Source organism: Nannobrachium achirus (assembly GCF_963921795.1).
Source record: "Nannobrachium achirus genome assembly, chromosome: 3".
Taxonomy (NCBI): Eukaryota; Metazoa; Chordata; class Actinopteri; order Myctophiformes; family Myctophidae; genus Nannobrachium; species Nannobrachium achirus.
The window spans coordinates 31,186,986-31,205,706 of NC_137812.1; the positions used below are offsets into that span (position 1 = coordinate 31,186,986).

At 40.5% G+C, this 18,721-nt stretch overlaps 3 protein-coding genes across 5 annotated transcripts in view; all 3 read left to right on the top strand.

Annotated features, from left to right (window-relative positions):
* The first annotated feature begins 262 nt into the window (after positions 1–262).
* rnf135 (ring finger protein 135) lies at positions 263–3,732 on the top strand. The gene is made up of 5 exons (XM_080721899.1): positions 263–587; positions 761–886; positions 1,306–1,444; positions 1,928–2,037; positions 2,545–3,732. The coding sequence occupies exons 1-5, from the start codon at positions 300–302 to the stop codon at positions 2,992–2,994; spliced, it is 1,113 nt and encodes a 370-aa protein (XP_080578025.1). The 5' UTR covers positions 263–299; the 3' UTR covers positions 2,995–3,732.
* A 9,043-nt stretch (positions 3,733–12,775) lies between these two features.
* Positions 12,776–14,209, top strand: LOC308281382 (glutathione synthetase-like; the record flags this gene model as incomplete). The annotated part of the gene is made up of 1 exon (XM_080721548.1): positions 12,776–14,209. The coding sequence occupies one exon, from the start codon at positions 12,776–12,778 to the stop codon at positions 14,207–14,209; it is 1,434 nt and encodes a 477-aa protein (XP_080577674.1).
* A 1,782-nt stretch (positions 14,210–15,991) lies between these two features.
* rhot1b (ras homolog family member T1) overlaps positions 15,992–18,721 on the top strand; it is a gene marked incomplete at both ends in the record, with an annotated part of 16,955 nt that continues 14,225 nt past the window's right edge. For 2 of the 3 annotated variants that reach the window (XM_080721513.1, XM_080721514.1), the window contains 4 exons: positions 15,992–16,028; positions 16,806–16,864; positions 17,193–17,274; positions 17,665–17,708. In XM_080721513.1, coding sequence (XP_080577639.1) covers positions 15,992–16,028; positions 16,806–16,864; positions 17,193–17,274; positions 17,665–17,708 — 222 coding nt within the window. Of the gene's footprint in view, positions 16,029–16,805; positions 16,865–17,192; positions 17,275–17,643; positions 17,709–18,721 lie in introns of all 3 variants that reach the window. The other variant, XM_080721512.1, reaches the window with a different exon arrangement.

The following is an 18,721-nucleotide window of genomic DNA, read 5'->3' on the forward strand; positions in this document are numbered from 1 at the left end:
ACTTTTACTCAAGTACATTTTGAATAGGCTACCGGAATTTTATTTGTAACAAGGTGTTTCTACATTGCAGTTTCGGTTTAAGTAGCCTAACCTACACTGTTGGTGGTGCACAGCACAGTAGCACTGATGACTAGTGCCATGCACAAACTTGTTTGGTGGCCGTGACACCAAACACCCACGAGGTGGCAGTATAGGACAAGTGACATGACGTAAACAATGTAAAAGGTCAAAGCACTGAAAGCAGAGCTTAATTTCACTTTCATTTCGAGTAACTTGAAGCCGAAGCCGGCTCAGTTAAGATGGAAATAGTCGAAGAACTTCTCAGGGTATTAGATGGATGCATTGAATGTCCTATATGTCAAGAAAACTTCAAGGATCCGACGACACTGACCTGTGGACATAGTTACTGTATTCTTTGCATACGTAAACACAGGAAAAAGGCTAAAACCTGCCCCGGTTGCAGAACAGAAATTCCAGAGCGCATGAGATTAAAAATAAGTTTTGCACTACGCGACATTGTCAAAGCTGTTTCGGAGCACAAATCGTTTGTCTCCAATGAAATACCACTGTATTCCAGCACCGAAGGGGTAAGTTGAACGACACTGAAACTGAAATTGACAGCTGTCAGTCAGCTCGAGCTAGCCTACAGTTGACTATTTTCTAAGTGCTGCTTTTACAGTAGACTATATTCAAATTACTAGTCGACAGCGGAACAAATTGCCTACATGAAAATGTAATTACAAACTGGTTTTATGTCCAGAATGTTAGCATCGTGGACACTAAGGAGTCTAATGTGACGCCAGGATTTGATGAGATCTCCACACTTTCAGCAAACCAGCTGGCACCTGATCCTGGCACTGGCAGTGATGCTCATAGAAAAGAACAGGTAGTAGAATTTGTAGGTTGTCCTTGTTCACATCGTTCAATTAAGAGATTGGCTTGTTGACACAAAGTGTAACACAACTTAAGTAGGCTAATACAGCATAGATCAGTGGTTCTCAACCTGTGGGTTGGGACCCCCAGGGGGGTCCCCAAATTATATATGTACATGTATGTACGGTATATATATATATATATATATATATATATATATATATATATATATATATATATATATATATATATATATTTATATATATATATATATGTGTGTGTGTGTGTGTGTGTGTGTGTGTGTGTGTGTGTGTGTGTGTGTGTGTGTGTGTGTGTGTATATATATATATATATTATATAGGCAATGTATTTGTTCAACTTGGCTTTGTAATAAAACGTCACCTTCACTTTCAATTCATGATCTTGTTTCAGTTTGCTGTTCCTGCCAGTGCTGCTAATGCAGAGGGGGCAACAGGAGGTGATAATCATCCACTGGACACAGACCTCTGTGAAAGACTGTCCCAGGACCTGGCAATCAGCCAACCACTACAGGACAACCACAGAGCAGAGGGTGGGTACCACTGTCTGTCTCTCCTATAGCACTAGCTTGTTTATTGATTTACCTATTATTATAGTGTTGCACTACTTTTACAGTACATTAGCATGCCATGCAACCATTTAGTTATGGACACATAAGGGACTGAGGTTTCCATTGTTGGTGTGTATGTTTAATAACTACTATATCAATGCTGAGATGTGTGCATTAGACACTGCTGCCTTTAACATGCATTTTTTTTTTTAATTCTATATCAACTACTGAAATGCACAAAAAATGAAAGTGATGTTTTGGGGAAAAGAAAAAAAAAGTTTAATCTCTAGATGATAACTATTAAATAGAGTGTTAAACCTTCTCTTGTTTATCCTGTATCCAGTATGAGTTCTCTCTCCTGATTGGATAAAATTGGTATACTGTATTTCACACTTATTTTAACTGAGAAATACAACTTACAACAATATTGTCAATTTGTTGAACTTTCATATTCACTGCCTTTAGACTTCCCCCCACCATTGCCTGGTGCAATGTTCACCTGCCTTACGTTCACTCCAGCCCTGGGCCAGCGACGTCTTGACTTCAGGACAACAGGCAAAGTGACAGTGACCAAGGTGCTTATAATTCTCTGAGGATGTGTTGTCTGTGCACTTTGTCCCACTGTGTAACTACTGCAAGTCAAATGAACGCTCATAATTAAGCAATATTACACAAGAGGGTTGTGGGTTATTATGATTATTGGCAGAAGTGCCAATACTCAATACTACACACTTCATTTCATATTTCATTGTAATTAAGATATTTGGTAGAAATGTGTAATTCTTTAATGCCACGTTTAGCTACTATGTCCCTGAACTTCACATGAAAACTCCTAGCGTGGCCGCTAGCAAAGTGTTGGGAGAAGGAGTCCTTCAGCTCTTTTGCGACCAGCACAGCTAATTTCTTTGTTTGATGAGACCTGTGTGCAAATGCTCATTATTCGCACGATAGAAAACTATTTCAACCAATCACTACCTGTTGCATAATTTTTCTTATGTACATACACCAACAATGTATTCATGACATATATTTTAATATGGCATGCTGATCTTATAATTAACTTTATCTCTATTGTACAATAGTCCTCTGCAGGACGTCACAGCGACCGCTTCAGAATCAGCCAATGGCTGGCCGAGCAGCAGCTGAGCGAGGGGCTCCATTACTGGGACGTGGACACCACAGGGAGCGTGGGCTGGGCCGTCGGCGTGGCGTACGACACCATCGGATGGGACGACCATCTGGGACGCACTCCTTGCTCCTGGTGCCTGGAAGGGAGCAAGGAGAGTCTGAGCTGCTGGCATGGTGGCCATGAAGAGCCGCTGAAACACGAGATGCCCTGTTTGGTGAGAGTGGCTGTGGACGTTACAGGAGGACGGCTGTCTTTCTACAGCTTGGCGGAGGACCAGACTTTGTTGTACTGTGTGGAGTGTGTGCAGGGAGGGTTTTCACAGCCAGTGAGGCCGGCGTTCTGGCTGTATGGACTCAAAGCACACAATTCGTTATCTTTCCCCAGACGTAATGATGCATTGTAGTGCAAAACATACTCAAGTTTTTACTTTTTTAATCCATTAGCCACTTAATTACTGTTTTATACCTTGTCGTATGACAAAAACAGTCAACATAGAGTAGTATAAGCTTGAGGTTGTAGATCTGACAAGCATTAGTTTTTTAAAACAATATGATAATTATAATAATCATCATTAATAATCATCATAATAATCATACAGATGTAATGTAAACGGCTCCACAGTGTTAAAATGACACTGTGGATTTTACTTTCTAGTGAAAGTAGGCATCAATATCATTCTGAAGTGCCCTGGCCACCTGCTCAGACAGGAATGTGACTTGATGATGTCTGGCCAACGACATCCAAACTAAAGTCTAACAGATACAAAAGAATGTCCCCAGAACAGTGAATGCTCTTAACCTGTACATGAAGCCCTTTGGTAAATTGTGTTTATGTGCTGTATATGTGTATGACTATATAATGTCTTCTCATCTCCGCCCCCTCAAACAAATTTATACTAGGGGACAAATTGGCCGTTGTTGATCAGATTATTTACTGTCTTGTAGCATTCAAGAACATGATGGCATCACGTACCTCCCATAAAAATGAAGAACAGTCAAGAACATCTTTTCAAATCAGGCTCTGTGACCTAATACCATTTGGGGGTCCTTGACTTTAGGTGAGATGAATCTAGAAGGATCACGCTCAAGAGAAGTTTTAAGCAACGTTTCGGTCGTTTAGACATTCCCCAGGGGGTCCTTCACATGAAAATGTATGACAGGGGTAGGTAACCTTAGGCACGGGTGGGCACAGGGGTGGGTGATCACTGGCACACTGGTGTGAGAGTGCACTCATATCTATATGCAATTTACATCCTGCATATAATTCTACATTCATTCAAACTGATAACTTTGACTGGGGAGAGAGTCAGGGAGATAAGTGGGTTATTGCTTGAGTCTAATGATCATTACGCCTACATCCTAATCCTAATGTAAAAGAGTATATTTCTAAAGAACAAAAAATGTTATTTATAGCCTGTCAAAATCAATTGATTGATATGACACACTGACTATCAAGAAAATTTAAACATGGCACTTCATGTCAAAAAGGTTGCTGACCCCTGATGTATGAGAAGACCACTGCTTTAAACTGACTACAAGTAAAGGCCTTGGTAGTAATTTAACTCTACAAATGTAGCCTTTCATACACTGTTACAAATGGATAATTAAAACTGAGGATTTGACTGTGTATAGTGTCATACCTGTAAAGTATATGATGGTCAGTATCAATCGCTGTACATTATATGGTTTAACACACCATAAGGATATCTAAGGAAATATCTGCGTAATGTTTCACCTTTCAAATTTTAATGCAGGTTCCTTTGTTAAAAGAAGTGTGGTTTGTCATTCTTACCTGAAAGTGTCATTTTGTAAGCTAAGTTAGTTCATATTCACTGTTGATGACACATCCTTACAGTGCTTCTGCTTAAACCTGGTGGAAATGTGGGCTGTTTCACTAGAAAGCACAAAGGTTCCAAGAATCCAGAATGGAACTGGTGCTAGAACCAAAGTTATCTTGGTGGGAAATGCATGTTGCAATTCTTGAATGCAAGCATTGGTTGCTGACTTGGTGAACTCAGCACACCAAAACCCTTCCTAAATTTAAACATTAAATTATTAAATATTAAAAGTTTTTATCCCCAACCCCATGTTTAGTCATTTACCACCTGCATCATTTACTACAAAACTACAATAAATCAGTGTTACTGTATATGTTATGTTAGTTCAAAGCTTAATATTTGTATACAATTGCCGTTCTTGAAATGTAATTTTATGATGACAATGAAAGTGCTTTCTTGAAGACAATCATAATCATGAATAGTCATAATCATGAGTAGTCTAGATCATGTCTCTATATTTTTGCATATCTCCTAACATTATTCCACCAGACAGAAATCAGTTTTGACACTAGCTTTAGTTTGCACTGCCAAAGTTTGAAATGACAAGGACTACTAAACGATTCATAAAGTTAAGTTATTGTAAGCCAAAGGTTAAAGGTTAATGAAAGCAAAGTTCAGACTCGCAAACAGCTTCAATTTCCACTGGGACCTGAAGGACATTTCTTAGTTGTGATACTCTCAGGCTATTTGCTAAATTTGTTTTTAGGTTCCAAAACTCCAAATGTGTCAAATATATACTGTACGAGAACCAAAATAAGATAAAAATGTCAAACTGAACACCCAAGCTGCTATTTTTACATTATTCTGTGAAACAATGAGAACTGAACAAATTGAACAATTTGTTGATAGACTAATTAAGTTTTTATATAAAAATCAGACACAGGACAACGACCGACAGGATATTATCTACACAGGATATATTTATTTACAACACAATAACCATCTTACAAAACAAACAATAATAATAAAATAAAATAGTAAATACAATTTGATGATAGACTATACAGTATGTTCAGACATACAACAACAATAATACAGTAATACAATAGTAATAATGGACTATACAAAATGGTTTAACTAGGCTATTTACAATTGTGTACTATGTTGTGTGTGTGTGTGTGTGTGTGTGTGTGTGTGTGTGTGTGTGTGTGTGTGTGTGTGCGTGTGTGTGTGTGTGTGTGTGTGTGTGTTCAGACATACAACAACAATAATACAATAAAACAGTAATAATGGACAATACAAAAAGGTTTAACTAGGCTATTTACAATTGTGTACTGTGCGTGTGTGTGTGTGTGTGTGTGTGTGTGTGTGTGTGTGTGTGTGTGTGTGTGTGTGTGTGTGTGTGTGTGTGTGTGTGTGTGTGTGTGTGTGCAGTGTTGCCGTGGTCTTGGGTCGCGCGCCCCCGACGACCCATATCTTTTCTGGACTGGGGTCTCGCACCCCCCCAAGTTCACAACTCAACAACTGTTTTAACAAAGAAACGAGCCTATATGCATATCAATAGACATGTATAGTAGGTGTTGAGCGGCGTTCGCGACCCCCCAAACATTGAATCACCACTGCACCACTGTGTGTGTGTGTGTGTGTGTGTGTGTGAGTGGGAGAGACCAAGCAGGTCCAACGGATTAACCCAAACCCACCACCACTGCATTCCTCTGTAGTGTCCAAACTGCTCCAGAATCGGCCTCTCTCACCTGAACTTCCTGAAGACCCACAACGAAGGACCAAGGAGGAGGAGAACAGTCATTCATATAAGATACTCGACATCGAGTGACCACGTCGACGATGCTGCTGATGATGGTGCGTGTGTCTGAACGTGCAGTTCTTTAGCTAAATATAGCATGTTAAAAGTGTCTTTGCAGTTTAACAACTGCAGATACGCACACACTTCGGGCGTGGGGTTCTTTGTTGCAGTTGTTGGCTGAACAATCCACGTAGATGTTGGCAGTTGGACCCATGGTTGGACCTGAACAAATGGCACCAGGCGTGATGGAGCGGTGGTGGTGGTCTTCCTGTGGCTGTCAGTTGGCCGACGGGCTTTGCTGCCAAGTTGACCCATGACGACGGAAACGAGTGGTCGGTATTCAAACTGCTGCTGCACAAAGGTTCTGGAAGTTCTGGAACAAGAAGATAGTTCAACTCTGGTAGTTGGTGATGATTAGCGCTGGTCCGTTGGTGAAGTGGAGCTGTGAAAGCAGTTGGGGTCGCTGTTAAGCAGAGAGGGTCCAAAAACGCGTCTGGTTGGGAGAACGGCTAAGCATTCTGAACGTTACCGCCGCTGCGGAGCCGTTTAAATACACCTGCCGGCTCGCGCGCGGTGCCGCTCTGGTCGCTGATTGGTCAGCGTCGCGTAAACAACTCGGTTCCAACTTCCAAGTTCAAATGCTGACTAGTGGTGGTGACGTCACGTTGTAACGTTACGCATGGCATTGCTGCTAAGTTGCAATTCACACGATTTCGTGTGTTTATTTTTTAATTGCAATTATTATTATTATTGTATTATTTTAAGTAAATATTAAGATTAATATTAGATTAATTGATCTAAAACAACATGAAACACCTTGATTTATGTGATACTGATGATATATCATAATATATTGTACTCGTGTTTGATTAAGAGTACTGCACCGATGTGTTGTGATCAATCATCGATCGACTGCTCATGGCTGACATTGGCTGTTCATTCAACCTCGCTGAGCTGAAGTTCGCATTAAAACTGAAGCTGCTGCTACAAACTGGGAGCTCAAGTGTATCGTCCAGTAAGTAAGTTATTGATGTAAAGATCCCAGTCAAAAAACTTTGGATCTCACAGATTTATAAACCCCAGCGAATTTGCGGAGCGAGTGAGGAACGTTTTGTTGTGCTAGTTGTTGCTAACGCTAGCATTAGCATCTACGATGGGCAGCGGTGCAGAAAAGCTGTGAGCTTGTAGATCTGCTATTTTCAAATGGCCAAAATGTATTTACGCCTACGGTAAGGCTGAAGTGGGTAATGTATGTTTTGTAATAATAATCAAAAGTAACCATTAACTAAAGTTTTCAAATAATTGTACAGGAGTAAAAGTACAATATTTGCCTCTGAGATGTAGGCTATACTGGAGACTGGAGTCTAGCAAAAGTATTAATTAGATATAATTAATGCAAAGTACAAATACTACCTCAAAATTGTAATTAAATGTACGTATAGTTACTTTTACACTACTCTTTAAATCTAAAACACAAACAAAAGATATTAAAAGCCAAAATGTCAGTTTTATTTTGAAAACTGCAGAATATTTCCCAATGCATGTAAACCTAAACAACTTGTCAGTTTGGCCTGGCTGGTGCCAAAAGGTGAATGTATACAAATCGCTGTTTGATGTGATGTGACACTAGTAATAATTCATATTTTCATGACAACATGTCATTGATGGATTTCTTTTACATCAATGTTGTTACTCCCGCAACCAAATTGTCATTGTTTTGTTGTCCCTGTGCACTTTCTGTACTTGTAGCAGGCAGAGCACACCAAAACAAATATATGTCATGTATTCTTAAATCCATGCTTGGCCGACAAAACGACAACAAACTGCCAAACAATTTACCCCAGGCCCCAGCAGAAGAACCGTATTAAGAGAGATCTACAGCTGTGGAAGAGCCTGTTGGGCTTTCATTAACTAACAAACACAAAGAAATACCATGAATTAGAAAACACTAGTGAAGATCTACAAGCTCCCAACACGGCACTAAGTGACACGTGAGCTTGTAGATCTGCTGTTTTCACTAGTTTGGCAACTGTTTGGGTCCCAAGCAAACATACGTTTTTTGGGTCATGATTTAAAAAGATGTAAGTGACTTCAATCTGAAGTGATATTTGTACAAGTATTGTCAATGTATCATAGGTTTGTCCAAATCTGTGTCTTACTAGATCTCTTCAATTCAGTTTCTACGACATTACCAGTCCAATGTTCAAATCTTCAAGTTACTGCCAGACAAGCCCAACAAAGTCCTGGCAGATGTGGTGATGTTCCTTGCACAGGTGTGTGGTAAACCGCTGGATCCATAAGGGTCCATTTGCGTGCTCTGTCTCTATGATAAATAAACACATTGTTGATTGGGGTACCAGAGAAAACATGTGTATCAATGGGATCAGTGGTCTAGTGTTGCATTGCATATCAAAGGGATGGTGGACCTTCTATCTGTCCTGTGTCGACGTCTGCTGTCCCTACACTACAGATTCAACTAGTTTATGACCAAAACATCGCATTTGGCCAGATTGAAATTGCCCAGTTGTCTCCTTTGCATATAGACTGTGCACTATTCCACTTGGGTGCATTTTGCATTTCATTTATGAATGGCTAATATGAATCCTCCTTCTCCGCTGTTGCTGTCAACATCCATAATGGTATTGATATTGATAATAACTGTAGCAGGACAGACGGGGGGTGAGATTGAGAATGTGAACAGACTGATCGATTCCTTGGACTTCCAGAGTCCCTCTCACTTCATACTGGCCAACTGAGTCATGCCATTGACCACTTCATGCAGGCCAGGCCCGGACTCGAAAATGAAAAGTAATTGAAAAAACACGGCCCCTCACACATTAGAAGGACTATATCAGTCACCAGAACCAAGGATGTGTGTTTTCAATTAATTCAACATGGTTAAAATTGAGTGGGTCAATTCAGGGGGCAGTGGTTTCCAACACTATTGTTCTAGATTGTAAACTGCTTTAATACATTTTTGTTAATATCCGTTTTAGTTCCTTGTATATTTTTTTGTTTTCTGAGTATTCTGTCTTCTGGTTAATTCTTTATATAAATGTTTATTCCTGTTGATTATTGTGTTGTATTTCGGTTACATTGAAAATGATGAGGCCTGCCCCTCAATTGTACTCAAAGTTTAAATAAAGATGATGATGAGGATGAAGTTATGGGTTATACTGTTATAGGAAGGGGGCTTGTCTGATAACAAAAATAATATAAAATATCTAAATATTGAATCAAGCAACTTTTGTAAGATTTTGTAGACGTTAAAATGACCCCCAAACAAGTTAACTGTTGCAACATCCTCTGTGTTTATCTGACTCGAAATGTGTTTTCTCTCTACCCTATAGAACAAGGAGATGGCAAGCTGGAGAGCAGTGCAGTCAGCACGACTCAGCAGACATGGGCTGCCTGGAGGAAGAGTGAGCGGAGACTGCAGGAGCTGGACAGCTGTTTTCCCTCAGCCTGGTGCCTCGTAACCTCACGTCACCAGACTTTCCTGGTAGCCTGTTATTTGTTTACAACGGGCTGTGTAATACAGTCTAGGCGTGGCCTAAACCGGCAACAGGCAGAAGAAGCGCCGTCGCTTTATTTTGGTCCCCCCTGTTTGTTTCCCCAATCCCCTTTTAAATGCTCGCGTAGTGTAGTCTTGCCAGTCTCTACGAGTTATACTAAAAGATGGATATACCAAACAAACTCTTCCAAAAATAAGCAAAACTACGCCACATCAAGGGTTTTATTGGGTAGGACCTAAAATTATGCCCTTGAGCACAGGGAATTATTTTGGGTTAAAACTGTTTCCGGTTTGTCATTCCGTATTTTTGTAGTCCTTCTGATGACTACAGCATGACGTAGGTTGTTTCCACTACCGACCGGATTAGAAACCCAAAAATGCTACTTATCCCAGGCTAGGTGCCTCGTGTACTGCTGCTGTTTGGTGGCTCTGTTGTCCTGCCCAAAGTGCTGTATGACAATTTAGGCATTTAGCAGACACACTTAATCCAGAGCGACTTGCAATAAGCAAGGCATTACATCAACATCAATACAAGCCAGGTAATATCAACACGAATACAGCGAATGCATATAAATAGTAATATAAGAAAAAACGTAGGTAGGCCTCGCACCTATTCAGTAAGACAAGTATGACAAACATGGAAGCACTGGTATTGTCGGAGATATGTCTGAATGGAGACATGTTCCCGGTATGGTTCTCCTGGAGATCAGAACCTGCAGCTATCGTCAGGCTGAAGGCAACTCTTTTGGACACTTAAAGGAGTAGTTCACCCCCAACATGACTTGTTTACTATTGATTACTCCGTTTCTTTGTCACATTCCTAAGACAAAAAAAGTAAATTTACCCCCATTGATTCCGGATGGGGACCCAAATGCATTTGCGTCCCCATCCGGAATCAATGGGGGTACGTTTATTGTCTTGTAGGAATGCGACAAAACCAAAACATATTTTTGAACTCAAGTCTCCATGGCATGAGTAATCAATAGTAAATAAGTAATTTTGGGGGTGAACTACTCCTTTAATGCCATCGGTCTTCTGTATGACCTGTGCATCTGATGTCCGCCCGCTCTGGTCCATAGCTTTAGAAGGAGTTCTCCTTAATGCTATGTCACCGATGATTCCTTACGCCCACAGCCGTGGTAGTCCAGACTGCTCATCCTCTGCTCAGTCTTTAAAAAAATAAGAAATACACTTTCGCTACTCACCAAAACAGACGGGTTTAAGATGTTGAAAGCTTACCTTTCCTAGTGGGAACACAAGGTAGATGCTAGATGTCCACCACAGTCTGGCTCACAGGGAATGTGGTAGCTGGTTCCGGCCTAAACTAGACTTTAAAGTGCCAACCAGAGGAAAAAGGCAAGTTATTGCCCTGTCACCTAACTGACAATGCCATCTATAGAGACCTCGTTAAAATTTCAATCTCATTCTCAGTTCTCATTATTATTTCTTTCATTGTAATGAAATGTAAATGTCATGTAAATCACTAATCAGTTGTGTTCTGTTCATGTATTGTAATATGTATATAGGTTTTTCTTTCATAAAATATAAAACAACAAATTAGCTTAGTGTCATAGTGAATTATATTTATTTAACATATCCCAACATGATTAATAATAGTAAGCTCACTGCATCACTCTCTGTAATCATGTACGTTTCCAAAATTAAATTTTTGTTCTAATAGAAAACAGGTACAGCCATAATACTGTAACTGTATACTTGCTGTAAGAGGCTTGTACAGCAAACACAGACAGACAGGCAAAGCACGTGTTTCATGTCAAGGATCTCCAAATTAATGTATTTGGCCACAGACCCTCATCTGAAAATATTTTGTGCTGGGGACCCCATACAGATAAACGTTAAATAATGTCAAACCAACAAGCAAAAAGGTTGCATTAAATGAAGAAAGAGGCCACACTGCTCATAGCCACGATGCAAACTGTATTTTAATGAAAAACCAAGTTTCGACCAGATAAGGGCTTCAGGGATTGACACAATACTTAACCTCACATACAGTATATAGGGGAGGACACAACTATGCACGGGCAGGCAAGAATCATGCATTGACAATTCTATCACGGTTTGGTCAAATACATAATAAAACAAATATTTATAAAATCCATGATGTGCAACAACATTTAAGGTATTTGAGGCCAAATCTGGATAGCCTAAAACAAAGAACTGCTCAAATCCTGACCCCAGTGAGCTTTTTGTACTGAGAAAAGGTGGAGCTATTGAGAGATCATAATTATGTTATTATTATCTGAACAAAGTTAATTTACTGTTGGACAAACAATTCTATCACCTGACCTGAATAATGTGTGCTTTAATATAAGACAGTTGGAATCATTTCATTGTAGTAGTCAACTTAATGTATGTCATAGACTCCAATTATCTAACAAGACATGTACTGTACCCACAATTAGAAGAGCTAATTGTTGCCACATGTTCGCAGCCCTCACATCTAGAGTTCAGGCCGATTTGTGATTTGTTTGACCTGATGCCATGAAGACAATGACAACACACTCCGTATTTGGGCGTAGCTGCATTGGGAACTCCTTATATAGTTATGCCTGAATCAGTGATGATGCCCTTCCCATTAGCTGATTTTAATATAGGAACATTCTCACCATTGGAGAAGTTATGTTCTATTCGGTTCCTCAAGCTATTTATACAGTATGGAAGTCAAAGGAAACAGGCTGAAACTTTGCCCAAATATGGAGTCATATAGCCTATACATCATACACAATGTCATAGATAGACCTTTCAATGAATTACATGTGGTAAAACTATTTAAGGTTATACTAAATATTAGTATCAATATCATTTTTTATAATCTTTTTGTTTCTCCCTATAGTTATAGCTTGTGTCATTCTTGTGTTGAAAGCCCTTTCTGCCCAGCAACTCTGTGCTCTTTAGATACCTAAATAAAACGTTATAGTGTGCACATCGAAAAAGAAGTAATCAGAAAATGTGTGATCTCTTTTTTTTTCCTCAGATATCATTCAAAATAGTGCATTCATACACTTTCAACACCTTCAACCTCCAGTATTGAAACGTCTGTGTAGCATTACAAGGACAGGTGAATAACAATGGCTGCCATAGGAATACCAGAGGACATGTTGATGAATACTAAACTGGTCAATGACTTGGAGCCAGTGGCAAAAGATGCAGCTCTAATACATGGAGTCTTAATGCGTACCAAAGAGAGCCCCAACTCTTCAGAGATGGTGACTTATGCTCCTTTCACACTCTTCCCTTCCCCTGTGTCCAAAGCTGTGTTTTTGCAGGCTCTGGCAGTGCAGACACACTTCAATTTGCTGGTGGACAAAATCAGCCAGGACTCTGGGTTCCTGGAAGAGGCTCTTGCCAGCACCATTGCAGTCGATGATTTTACTGGAAGGCTGTTCAGTATCTATCAACAGATTCAGAAAGAAGGAAGATCTCAGTCTATTGTGTTGGGTCTGAATCGGTCTGACTACATGTTGGACCAGAAAGAGGGTAGGATTTCATCTCTGAAGCAAATTGAGATAAACACAATTGCTGCAAGTTTCGGGGGTCTCTCCTCACGGACACCAGATGTCCATCGGCATATTCTTAGAGTGGCTGGTCGGCGAGAGGAGAGCCAACGTGTTTTAGACAACAACCCAGCAGCAGGTCTGGCCAGGGGGATGGAGAAAGCCTGGGAGCTCTATGGATCAGAGAGAGCGGTTGTCATGTTCTTGGTAGAAGAGGCTCAAAGAAACATATTTGATCATCGGTACATTGAGAATGAGCTGTGGAAGAGAAATATTCCCACAATTAGAAGACGTTTTGAAAATGTATGTATGACAGCATCCCTTGACCAGGACAAGAGACTATTTGTAGATGGACAGGAGGTTGCGGTAGTGTATTTCAGGAATGGCTACATGCCTCAGGACTACACCTCTGAACAGAGTTGGGAAGCTCGTCTGTTGATGGAGCGCTCTGTGGCTGTAAAGTGTCCAGACATCTCAACCCACCTTGCTGGAACCAAGAAAGTCCAGCAGGAGCTGGCCAGACACGGAGCTCTGGAGAGGTTTTTCCCTCAGCAGCCCCAGGTGGTGGAGCAGATCAGAGCCACCTTCACTGGCCTCTACACACTTGATATGGGCCCTGAGGGAGACCAAACGGTGGCAATGGCTCTATCTCAACCTGACCAGTATGTCCTGAAGCCCCAGAGGGAAGGAGGCGGTAACAACATCTATGGATCAGACATCTGCCGGGTACTGGAGCGAGTGAAGGAGAGCAACGGGAGGACGGCCTACATTCTCATGGACAGGATCCGACCGAGTCCCGTGCACAACTACCTACTGAGGCCAGGCTCACCTCTCAAGCTCAGCAGCTGTGTCAGTGAACTGGGCATGTTTGGAGCTTATGTTAGGCAGGGCAAAGACATGGTAATGAATGAATGTGTGGGTCATCTGCTGAGGACAAAGAGTATTGAACATGCTGATGGAGGCGTAGCAGCTGGAGTGTCTGTGCTGGATAATCCTCTCCTAGTTTGATAACTCACAGTCAGGGGTTTCACACCAAATTCTGGACCCTGGGTACTTTAACTATTGAAAAATAGCAGATATACAAGCTCACAACGCGGCACTGACTGTCGCGCTGCGAGCTTGTAGATCTGCTATTTTTGAGAAAAAGTGAAAATTTGTGCATTTTTCAAAAATATTTCAAATCCTTCTAAGTTTTTTGAAAAACCTATGTTTCTAGGTCAGTGGTGCTCAAACCTCAAACATTTTCATGTGAAGGACCCCCAAAATGATATGTATTTGGCCACGGACTCCCATCTCAAAATATTTAGTTCCAGGGATAAAATAATTTCAGGCCCCTCCACCTTGGGCCCTAGTAACTCAGTCCCACTTTCCCCCCCTTGTGACGCCCCTGGTCTGCCTGGCTCCTCCTGTTGGCCTCTGGACTTTTGGAGCTGCACTAAAGGGACAAATGTATACTTTTCAGATTTATTGAATATCATTTTTTTTTACACAAGTAATATTTTATTAATCTATTAACCACTTTAGCCCTATATTATACGTCACACAATGGTTGGCACTTGGCATCATGATGCGTAGTGAGCTTGTAGATCTGCCCAAAATGGATTCCTTCATTATTCATGGAAAATCGCACCTAGTGTGAAGGCCAGGTGTAGGCCACGCTGCGAGTCAAAGCCAGATGTTGGCGCTTAGCTCTTTCCAGGAGCACCACTCAGAAACCAAACAAGCTAAAATTGACATCCTTGGCGTGTAAACGAATAAATAAATAATTTACTTTTGGCTACTATTTGGATTTTGGATATATTCCACTAAATTCAATCAATTAAATTAAATTAAAATGAGCTTTATTGGAATGAGAAAACACACTTTACATTGCCAAAGCAACCAGCTCATTCCAGCACATACCACCAGAGGGCGACTCGTTTTACATTTTGTAGTATGCGGTGGCTCTGGCTGTTATGTGATCACCAGATTCATCAGGCACTGAGGCACAGCCACAGGCATCATTCCAGCTGATGCCGACTGGGAACCGAACGGGGGTGTTGCGTTCATGTAGACTTACAAACTCTTGAACATCTGCAGTAGTAAAATACTAAATTTAAGTGCACACTAAATGAAAAGCAATTGACATCAGAAGCGCGCATGTCTCTCCGCGTTTAATGGTAAAGCTAACGGGCCAGCCCAAGCTAGAAAGGATGTGCAGGATCAGCCCAGTAGAATATAGCAGATAGAGATAGAAAACAGCTGTGTGTTAATGCACACAACATCGTACAAACGCCCAAATAACTCGTTCTGCGGAGCTGATCGACTGTTCTGCAGCACAGGTGCAACATACAGTGCTGCTGTGCCTGTGCCTCGTTGGACCAAAATGCAATAGTCAGTCAGGCGTGGGACTCTCCGTCAATTTCGCTCGTCAAGTTCGTCTTTAGGAAGCATTCGCTTTCCGGTCAGTGGACATCACAATAAGAGCTTATTTGTTATAATGACATTTTTTCCTGGCAATATAAATAACATGTGAACAAAAATAGCCTACATTACGTTTTGCACTGTCCCAAACAAACAACTACGATCTATTTTGATTAAAACATTCAATTTCCTGAGTTCCGTTCATTGTTCTCTTGTTTTGAAGTCCACCAAGCGGACGTCACATAGTTATGTAGGTTGCTTTTGACGAGCGCGTTGAGGTGAGTTGACGGAACGGGAACACTGACGTGGAATGCTCACGCCGACGCGCTCTCTGCCATTCATCCAGATGAGCATAAATGTTGATAAACACACTCAATGCCGGTGAAGATGCGCAAAGACGTGAGGATATTATTAGTTGGAGAGCGTAAGTATGCCTGTGTCATTTGCTTGTGTTGTTGATTTGTGGCTGTCAGGTCACCCCCTGATTTTCTCTTCTGCATCTCAGTGGTGATGATGACAGCTGGGGCGCGTGATGCTGACGTCCACCGCGAATGGTGTGTCTGTGTGTGCACATCACCTCTCATTCATCTAGGTCAAATATAATATTCAAACACAACCCATTGTCCATAGTTTGTCTGACCCATATGTTCCTAGACAGAGAGAGAACTGCCACCGAGTCAAGAATAACATCTCGCTTTAAGAGATAAGATATTGACTCCCTTCGTAGCCAGAGGTGCCACATAATTCAAGCCAAAACATAGACTTTTGTTATGCTCACCGAGAGTAATGCTGACAATTAGTGCTCCTGATCAATGTATATATTGCAATGGGACCTTTGTATGGAGATTTAGGCCCTGATCTCAAGTAGGCCTATCTTTATGGCCTGATTAGTGCACAAATTGATGGAATGTGTGCACTGTTGATGAACATAATACTATAACTAAACTAACTACGACTTGCTATGGCTTTATCATTCTGATTCTAATGGTTTAATTTGTCATGGATTTGACTTGTAACAAGGACATACACACACGTGACGCGCACACACACACACACACACAATTTGGCACTTTGGAGGGAATGTTTCAAATACATTTTTTACAAATAGGCTATATTGTCTAGAAATGCATTTTGTAATACAACAATTGTAAATTCTTAATGATGGATGATTAACCTTTTTTTCCCCCGAATGATTCCACAGCCAAAGTGGGGAAGACATCTCTCATCATGTCCCTGGTCAGCGAAGAGTTCCCACAAGTGGTATGATTGACCAAGCTACTACCTGTACAGATACATCCACTGCTGTGGAGTTAAGATTAACAAAAAGGACAGCAAAGATTCATTTACATTCTAGAACACGCATTGATATGAGTAAAGCAGATTTGGGGAGGGCCCATCACTGGACCTTTTCAGGGTCCCATTTCTATGGACAGACCATATTATTATAGTCTATTCATGGAAAGCCACTAGATTTGGGTGTTATTTTGTATCTACCCAGTCCAACTCTGTCATATGAAGAATACATCAGGCTTTGACAATTTGTTTACTAGTAGCCAGTTGTATTGTATGGTGTGGGTATCTGTCACAGGTTCCTTATCGTGCTGAGGAGATCACCATTCCAGCAGATGTCACACCAGAAAGAGTTCCCACGCACATAGTTGACTATTCAGGTACCGTCATGGCTAAGACTACTTCTCATTTAGTGGTGATTGAAAAATAAATTCCATTGTATTTTTTATAGCACTTTTGTACCTTATACATTGCATTGGAGAGAAGTGCCAAACAATGTTTCATGTTATTTAATTAATCATTTAGTGTCATTGAGTGTAAAAAAAAAAAAGAGGTAATGGTGTGGATTTATAAATGAGATGTATAACATTTTGTATTCAATCAAAATATATTACAATTATTAAATATCATCATGATGTATAATGACGTATCAAATCGGTATAGGCGTACTCGCCAATACGATAGTATTTTAGGCAGTATCGGCAGCTTTTCCAATACTGGTATCGGAACAGCTCTTAATTTTTAATAAGTCATATTTTATACAACCACAGAGGCAGAGCAAACGGATGAACAGCTGTTTCAGGAGATTTCCAAGGTGAGTTAGTTTACTGATCTGACAGCCATACAGCAGTGGTTCTCAACCTGTGGGTCGGGACCCCCAGTGGGGTTCCCACATTATTTTGGGGGGTCCCTAGATGATTAACTTAAAGTGCAACATTGTTTTCAACAGTAAACAAACCAACATACAGTATAAGTGTATAGAGCAGGGATGTCAAACATACGGCCCGCGAGGTGATTCAATCCGGCCCAGGCTTGTAGAGCATACATTTCTGAGCATTTAGAAAAAAAAAGGAAGTCTCTAGCCCATTCCTGTCAAGAGTTATGATTGTTTTAAGAACTGCAGGCTAGGTTTCTCCCACCAGCTGGCAGTGATTGAGTTGATTGATTGGAATGTTAAGTGATCAGCTCTCTCTCTCTCTGAAGATGACAGCATTGCTAGGAATGGGGTGGGGGATCTGGCTATGAATAATACCTGAACATACCTACAATATTCGAACTGTACTCAAAGATTACACATATTAGACATGGAAATTAATGTTGCTAAGTTATTTAAAAAATATAATAATAAAATGTAAAAGTTTTATTATTCAGATATTTTCTGAATATGCCATTATTGTTCATTACTTTTATTCTTTTTATTATAAAATACAATAAAAATAATTATTGTCCTGCATCAATAATATTTTCTTAGCCATTTACAAATTATAGCAGAGACTATCAGGAATTGAATTATTCTATTATCAAATGGTTTATTCTTATTGGCACTTCTTAAAGGAGTAGTTCACCCCCAAAATGCCATGGAGCCAATGTAGACTCATTCCTAAAACAGAAATTTGATTACAATAAATGCATGCCTATTGATTCCGGATTGGGTCCCCATCCGGAATCAATGGAGGGAAGTGTACTATTATCACATTTTTGTCTTAGTAATGCGACAAATAAAATAAAAATATATTATTGAACTCAAGTCTCCATGGCGTGAGTAATCAAAGAAGAAAAAAGGTAATTTTGGGGATGAACTACTCCTTTAAACAAATAGCATCTCTC